Genomic DNA, 8415 nt, shown 5'->3' with positions numbered 1-8415 from the left:
GGAGCCAGAGCGTCAAAAACTCAACCGAAGCAACAAAAAGGGATGACAAGAGCCGGGAACGATAGCAATCATAGGAACAAGCATATCCACCCTACTAATTTTCTCGTTCCCTTTCTCCGGACTTTTTTTATTTTCCTAGTTAGAATTAGACTTCTTTTACAGATTAAAATAGAAAAAGAATAAAAAATGAGGCATGCATACCAATGAGCACGTTTCATAACTACCGTCTCCTCTGTGACAAAGCCAAATCCCCGTAAAGCTGCCGTTTGCTTTTAGTGTTTTCTGGCAACTGCTAATTTTGGAGTTTGCTGAACTCGAGATTATATCAGCTTTCCAGTGTTCTTTCTTCGCAGATTTCTGCCATTCTTCTGCTAATGCTAAGTAAATAATAACAGAAACAAGACAGGGTGACAATTTTTACTGGGGGAGGATTATGCAAACACGTATGAAGAATATTTTCTGCCACCCTATTAAATAGCACGAAAATGTATCTTGGCGCTCGGTTGTTGTTCTGAAAGAAGTATTACTCGATGTAGCTCCCATCCGATTCAATGCAATTTTTCCTATTGACTTTATTTATCAGGTTCGGGTACCGTCATCTCTTAAAAAAAAAAAAAAAAAAAAAAAAAAAAAAAAGCGGCAGGAAACTAGGACTTTCCAATTTACTCTTATCAGCTCGAAGCATTCCCAATTAAGGCAAATCGTTTAGCTTAAGCTTCGCCTTTATTATTCTCCCTACACTCTGGTATTTGCTGGTGTACATCTGCCAGGGCGGATCTCAATGAAAATGGAAAATATGACAGAAAAACTACAAATTATTTTCCTGACGAGGTGACGTAAACGATCATTCCTAGTACGGCTCACGTGACGAGCGAAACCTAGGAAATATGGAGCCCCGCTCCTTCCTAAAACTGGCGCGGGGCTTCGGGAGCGGGGCGGGCGGGGCGGTGTGTGCGCATCCCGCCCGGCCCCGCACCGCACTCCGCGGCGCAGCGGCAGCCTCCGAGGGCTCGCTGCGATGCTGCGGTGTCCGCCCGCACGCGTCCGCTCCCGCTGAAACTTCCTCTGGGAGAAATGGCCACCTCGGCGTGGCTAGCGGGGGAGACAAACCCAATTACCTCTCTCCTTCAGGGGGACAGCTAAGGAAGGCCACCGTCTCCGGGGACCGCTGGGCGCTTGGGCAAACACCCAGGCGAGAGCTTTTCTCACTTGAACAACACGTTTCTCAGCTGGCCGTGCTACTTTTCCGCTTTCCGTGTGGTAAGGGGAAACCACTCGCGCTCCTGTCCAGAAACTTTGGAAGCGGCGCAAGTACCCTGCGCCCAAGCACGCAGCCCGCGGCCCCGGCCGTGCTGGTCCCGCCGCCGGCCCGCAGCTCCCGGGCCGCCCCCGCCTTCTCCAGCCGGGGAGGGGGCAGGAGCCGGCTGCTGCATCCCATTCCTGGCAAACGCGCCGGCCGCGGTGGGGAGAGGCGGCGGACGATGCTGGCTCGGCGCTGACCCCGCGGGGCTCCGTTCACCCTCGCCGTAACCCCCTCAACTGGCTGGGGAGGGAAGCATCACGACTGTTGGCATTACGGGGAGGAACGGGGGTAGGAAATTCTGACAAGTAGATGGGAAAAAAATCAAGTTCTGCACTAGAGTCTGCTCTAGAGATGCTGAGGCTTCCAAAGGCGGAAAACTGCCAGCCAGATAGCTAGCGGGAATTATCACCCTCGGGAGCATAATCACAACTGGAAGGACACTGCGGAGGGTGTTGCTGGCTTTCCGGCTGAATTAAAGGCGGGCAAGCTCCCGCACCCCACCACCGGCTGAGCAGAGCTGCGGGCCGGCACCTCCGGCTGCCGCTGTGCTGGGTGAGGGGACGGCGCCGCCCGCAGCCCACAGAGGGCGCTGCGAGCCTGCCCAAAGCCGGGCCCGCGCCCCGCCGCTCGGCTCCGCTCGGCACCGCTCACCTCGGCTCGGCGCTGCCCGCCGCTGGCGGTCAGGGAGCGGGAGCGCGCACCCACAGGGACACCCGCACCAGCTCACACTCCTTTGCGTTAACGCAAAGGACTCGGTTAAAGTCCGTTCTGACGTTAACATGCCGCAGAGCCATCCCCGCTCCTCTGCTCCCGAGCCAATTTGGCACCGTCGCATTCGCTCCGCCTCGCAGAGCATCGCTGCGCGCTTTTTCCGTGCCATCTCCCCTTCCGCAGGAGCGGGGCCCGCCTGCCGCAGAGGGGCGGGCGGCGCAGCGGGGCCGGGGCCGGGGCGGCGGCACCCCGGACCGCCGGGTTGCTTGGGGCCGGCTGAGCCGCCCGCCAGGAATTTGGGAACCGGGCCTGCGAGGGGCAGCCGCTATTCCTTTGCCATTGGTAGGAAAGAGGAAGCAATTCCGTCAGGTTTACACCAGCACTGACCTGACGAGCCGTTTGGCTTTACAGGCATGAAGTGGGGGTTCTCCCTTTTTTTTTTTTTTTTTTTTTTTTTGTATCCCCAAGAGGCGTCTTCCCTCTCCCTTTCCCTCAACGAAAGCTAAGTTGCTATCGTTTGGCTAAAACTGTAATATACCGTTTTGCTGGAACCTGTACCAACGCAGGGCTCCCTGTAATTTAGAAAAAGCAAAATAACTAAAAGCCAGAAAGCAAACTAATTGATGCTACGCTGGGAGCCGCAGAATAACAAAATGAGTGTCTTTTCAGAGACAGCACCTCAGATATCCCGCACAAAATCTATTTCGTCTGATCTGTTCCTCTGATCCATCTGAAAACGGCAAAAAAAGTAGAAGCCTATCACTTCCACTGCTTTGTCAACACATCTCTAAGCGATAGCTTACCGAGACCCCTCTTTGCTCGCGATGATTTTGCAACTAAATCAAGATCAATATTCTGATCTCTGACAAGAATTTTATTAATATTTCATTTGAAAAATCTCATCTTGTTTCCGACAAGTCCTGATTTGAGGTTGGTTCAGTTTGGATAGGGCGTCACCACATTATTTCTTAATGACTTTCCCAGCTGCTTCTTTCCATTTTCCACCATCAAGAACCATCTGGTATCTTATTAGCACCTCAATGCTCATTTAGTGTTCTCATTTAAAAGAAAAAAAAAAAAGTAAACACTCAAAATATTACACATTTTAACGGACCGTCTTTGGAAGATTAATGCGTTTATAAACCGATAGGTTGTCTCTCTCGGTCTCTTTTTAACCAACAGATCTGAATCGCAGAACTTTCTTCTGGGAAGTTCAAGAGATGCCATTTTTTTTTTTTTCCTGCTAACGTTGTGCTTAATCTCACAGGGAAAAATCACAGTCGTATTTCCTCTGTATTTCCTCTGTTTATTTAAAGCGCAAATCGTTAAATGTAATTCAATTTCTTAATCTAGACTTTTTTTTTTTTTCCCCGGCTTCGGTCCGAATGTACACCAAAGCAACAGAGCTCTTGATCCAGATTAGGAACTGATCTGGACAGCAAAGTTATATGCTACGGAATTGTGAGAAAACTTGTCCCTTTCTTTTTCAATAATGTATATTATAATGTAAGTGGAAGTCAGATCCATTTATGGTCGGAAAATGTATGCTACAGAACACATCTGATTCATTGCAATTGAAAAAATAACTTTAATTTTACTAATCAAGAACCAGCTTCACTCAGCTTCTCAAGTTTATGTGTATGAAAAAGGAAGCTTGCGGCTTGTTTTCTACAAAATAGCTACAAGAGCTATGAAAAGCTTGGATTTGGTATTTTAAGTCTCAGTTACTCAAAAGCAAGAAGACTTGACTTTTTAGAAAACAAATTAGAAATGTCTGAATAGATTTGTAATATAAGATCTGCAGCAACAGAATACATACCTGAAAAGAGGTCATAATTTCATTTAGTTTATTAGACAAAAATATATGATTTAGACAAGTTTTGCTGACGCGTTATTTACAATCTGAAATCACTCTATATACAGAAAAAACACAAACACATGGGAAACATTTACCAAACAAATAATCCAAGAATGGTTAGAATAACACGATCTGAAATGGTACAATGAAGAAGGAGATCCATCTACAGATTTGTGTAATCGCTTTTATGGATTTGCACCACCTTATTGCAAAAAGAGATTGATGGGAGTCGTTTATATAGTTGGTTTTTTGTTGGGTTTTTTTTTTTTTTCTGTCCTTAATACCAGTCTCTGTAATATTTTTTCACCAAACCATGTAATCAAGCGGAAGGGAGAGCTGCTAAAATTCTCGGTGTTCCCTCTTGCTGAGCCAAAGAGCTGCAGGGGGGAAGGGAGGGGGGGAAAAAAAATATGTAACAATCTTTCATAAAAAAAAGAAAAAAGATAGAATCCTTTCCTATAATTCCCTGACTATTGCTGTAGCATCCTAGTATTAGTTAATTGCACAGAAATCATTGTCACTAGTGTAATTAACACAAGATCTTTGAGGTCTGTTAAGTTTCAGAAAAGTTACAGGCTGGCTATGCACAATTGCAATTTAGCTCAACTTTGAAAAGATTACAGCAACTTCTGTGTTGTTCTTGTCTGTATGTGTTATTATGGTGATGATTAGGTGCTATAATTAGTCTTTATTATTCAAACACTCTGTTTCACATAAGTAACATTCCTGCAGTGAAAACAAACAAACAAACTCACTTGTCACGGACAGGCTGGAAGGGCGATTTTAGCGGCTGAGGTGGGGATTCAGTTCTTGGTACATTTTCTCTTTCTAGAAGGAGACAGGAAAAAGGAAAAAAAAAAAAAAAAAAACAAAAACGAAACCAGGAGAATCATTTTAGAATAACAGCAATAAAAATCTGGACAGTGTGCAGAGAACACACCTCCCTCTCACCCTGTTGTTCAGATGTGTGGAGGTATAGGTGTGTGTGTGGGTACAGCACTATTCCCTACTTTCAATATTTAAGGAGTTGCAAGACTTTCTTGCCATATTTTTGACTATTATTGAAATTATTTGGACATGGGGATCGAGAGCAGGGAAGGAAAGTGAAACTCAAATAATGTTTCACAGTGCTATTCCTGCATTCTCATCTTACTTGATGGGCGTATAGGATGAGAATGTAATAGCCCACATGAAATGGGCTTAATGCATGCAATCAACATGCTCCAGGAAAAAAAAAAAAAAAAAAAAGAAAAAAAACCCACCACAACTCTAGGGTAAACTGTAACTCTGCTAAAAGCAATCAGTTACACCAGGGCTGAATCTGACACCATTCCTCAAGGAGAAGTTCATGTGCATGTGTTGGGGGTGGAGGAAGAGGTGGATGCCTGATGCATTCATTACCTATGTGTTTGGGACTGGTCCTCTCTGAAGGTTTTTCACTGCTTAGGGCTCCCAGGGTTGCTGTTAAAACAGAAGATTGTTGCTGGGCCTGGAGGTGGTGATTGTGATGAGAAGCATGGTGGTGATTTACTCCCAAAAAAGACCTCACATTTAGCAGGGAACTCTGAGTGAGGAAAGCCCCATTTGTCCAGTTGTGAAATTTGCCAATTTGGCACGTGTAGAGTCCATGGCTAGGGAGAAAAGCTGGGTGCTGGATCTGTGGAGAAGTGTGGTTAACCTGGGGAGGAGGGGGCGGAGGGGGAGAAGATTTCAGGGCACCATCAGGGCTGGTTGCTGTCTCTGCCAAAGACCAAATCTTGGGTTTGCTGTGAGATGGCATCTGTAAATTGTTCTGTCCCCCGGGACTGATGATTCGTGTGCTGTTGTCAGAGGCCTCCTTCACCATGGCCAGCGTGTCTTTGGGTTTCAGCCCTTCAGCGCCTGACAGTGCCAAATCCTTCTCCTTTTCCAAGTGCTCCTCTTCACTGCTTTGTCGCAGGAGCTCAGGCTTCTCCTCCTCTTCCTCGTTGCTCTGCTCCCCATCGTTCTCATCAATTTTATCTATGTCTATGCTCTCCAGGTCGATTTCCTCATCGTCTTCGTTCTTCTCGGGGTCCCCCTCATTGTCACTCCCGAAGAGGTTTGCATCTTCTTGGTCCTTACTCCTGGAGCCCCAGGTCACCTTGTTCTCCTTCTTGAGCCGCCGGCGGGCATTGGCGAACCAGGTGGAGACCTGGGTGAGGGTCATCTTGGTGATAATCGCCAACATGATCTTTTCGCCCTTGGTAGGGTAGGGGTTCTTGCGGTGCTCGTTGAGCCAGGCCTTGAGGGTGCTGGTGCTCTCCCGGGTAGCGTTTTTGGGCCGCCCCGGATCCCCGTACTGGAACTGTCCATAGGGATAATAGCCGGGGGCAGTGTGGGCAGCGAAGGTAGCAGGGTGGACACCCGGATTATCTTTCAACTCGTACTGGGAGCCCTGCAACACATTCAGACAAGCGGAGAGGAAAAAGCACATCAATTATCTCGTTAGCGTCTCTAACAGACCTGAATAGGCTACTCCGGGAGCCGCAATACGCCTTTAAGCAGTGCAAAGGGTCTTCACAGACAAATTCGGCCCTCCCCGCTCCAGAGTCTTCACGTTTAGATCAGACAGAGGTATTCCCAAATGATCCCCCCTTCTTGCAAGGAAGGGAAAAGAGAGGGGCTAAACTGGGCTTTGCCAGACATTATGCATATTTTCTCCGCAAACCAAATCAAATCAAACGATGGAAATGCAGCAACTTCGCATTCGCCTCGGCGAGACAATTTATTGTGCCCTCGAAATAATCAGGCAGAGAAAGCAGGTACTACACCACAGCTACAAACTAATGCCTGCGCACAACGCATTTATCTGCAAAATATCCAGGAGGATATTACAAATGCATGCAGGGCATTCTTCTTTGGCCCCAGATCTGCCTTTAAAAGGAGTTGGCGTGAGACGAGACTGGAGAGATGAATGCACAACTTCAGTACGAAGACACTTATAATGTAAGAGATTTTCCACACACAAGTCATCTTCCAACCCCCCCCCCCCCCCGCCCCCGCTCCTCGCCCCCCAAATCATACACTCAGATTCTAGTATAAAACATTAACTTGTAACTGTTAGAAGGGCCTTTAAACTCTGGAACGAAAAGTGATCCATGCATTGTAGAATATGTATATGCAGACACTTTATCTCATAAGTTTTACTTTGATCTGGGCAGAGCAAACGCAAATTGTTTACAAGCGTTTAGAGACGGTGATTTATTTGCAATCAATATTCTTTTTATCATCAGTAGTAAAACACAGCAAGTCAAATTATCCCATCAGGTGTTTTGGTAAATAACATTTTATCTTTCTGGCAACCTCATTAGGCCTCATTATTACCGCAAATTGTCCAGGTATTAACTTAATATTTTAGCTTGTGATTTACAAATGCTGAGTTTTAGAATCTATTTCAAAATATCACCCTCATGGTAAATCACTGTAGTAAAATACCAGGATACTTTGCAACTAGGAAAGGGAACTGTTCCTAAATAACATTTATAGCCTTTTTTAAAATTTTTTCTTCTACTTCAGTCTCGCTTTTTTTCTAATCCAGAAATACGCTCTTAGGTTTACTCTTGCGAAATTTGTGTCAGCCTTAAAAATGAAACTCTTCAAAAATGTCCGCCAAGAAACTAATCTAACTTTGTCAAACAGTTAAAAAGGAACGTGTATTTTCGTTTCATACACAAAGCTTATACACAAAGAGAAGCCCGATGTAATTTTTGTAATGTGTTACAGAGCAGGCTTTCTGCACTCCCTTTATTCCGCTGTCTTTTGTTATTGTTGCTGAAATGATATTTTTTGTGTAATCTCTGTTGGGAATTCTTTTGAAGAAGCCACTTGTAAATCACTCGTTGCTTCTGTCTCAACTTCTACTGCATTTCCAAAATCAAGGTTAAAAAAAGTAGGAAATGCCTGCTGCTAAAAGTGCCTTCGTAAGAAATGTTTGCAGCACAAAATGATGTTTTCAGATGCTGACCCTTGTTCAACAGCATATCTACCTACTTGCCTACATATATGTATTAAAAAAGCTCACAAGTTATGTCTTGCATGCACCAAGTTATAAATATTCACACTTCTATGTTTCGGGGGGAGGGAAAAGAGGGGCGTTTAGAGATTAAGTGGAACCTATGCGTACGTCCGCCGAGAAATTTGGAGATACTAGTAACGAAAACCTTTCAACGACACAGATATGAAAAGACTGAGTTTTTTAAAAAATAAGATGTTTCACTTTTTAACCATTGTATTATAAGGAAAGGAAAAAAGAGATCGGGGGGCAGTCTGGGACGGCAATTTTGTTTAGGGTTAACGCCAATATGCCTTTCTGCTCCGGTGCATATAATGGGATGTAGGTGTCTTCCTTCGCCTGATGCAAATCCGATCTGTGATACTCGCCACAATCAGAGTATGAAAAGTTCAGGGAACAGAATGGGTCATTTTTAAGGCTTAAGGAAAATGTCTTGAAATAAACGAGCGCACCAGCTACCGACACTGCACTTCGGCCTTTCGGGCGGAACCTGTTTACAGCTCGGCGGCA

The 8415-nt window shown here is 45.5% G+C and overlaps 1 protein-coding gene across 1 annotated transcript in view; it reads right to left on the bottom strand.

The window, feature by feature from the left end:
- Positions 1-4112: 4112 nt before the first annotated feature.
- Positions 4113-8415, bottom strand: part of IRX1 (iroquois homeobox 1) — a 5112-nt gene continuing 809 nt past the window's right edge. The window contains exons 2-4 of the mRNA XM_040588921.1: positions 5274-6288; positions 4628-4700; positions 4113-4249 (exon numbers count right to left, since the gene is read on the bottom strand). Of these exons, the coding sequence (XP_040444855.1) occupies positions 4192-4249; positions 4628-4700; positions 5274-6288 (1146 nt within the window). The 3' untranslated portion in view covers positions 4113-4191. The remainder of the gene's footprint in view (positions 4250-4627; positions 4701-5273; positions 6289-8415) is intronic.

This window comes from Falco naumanni, chromosome 3 (assembly GCF_017639655.2).
Source record: "Falco naumanni isolate bFalNau1 chromosome 3, bFalNau1.pat, whole genome shotgun sequence".
Taxonomy (NCBI): domain Eukaryota; kingdom Metazoa; phylum Chordata; class Aves; order Falconiformes; family Falconidae; genus Falco; species Falco naumanni.
Note: the sequence above shows the minus strand (reverse complement) of the source record. Positions and strands in the feature narration are given on the sequence as shown.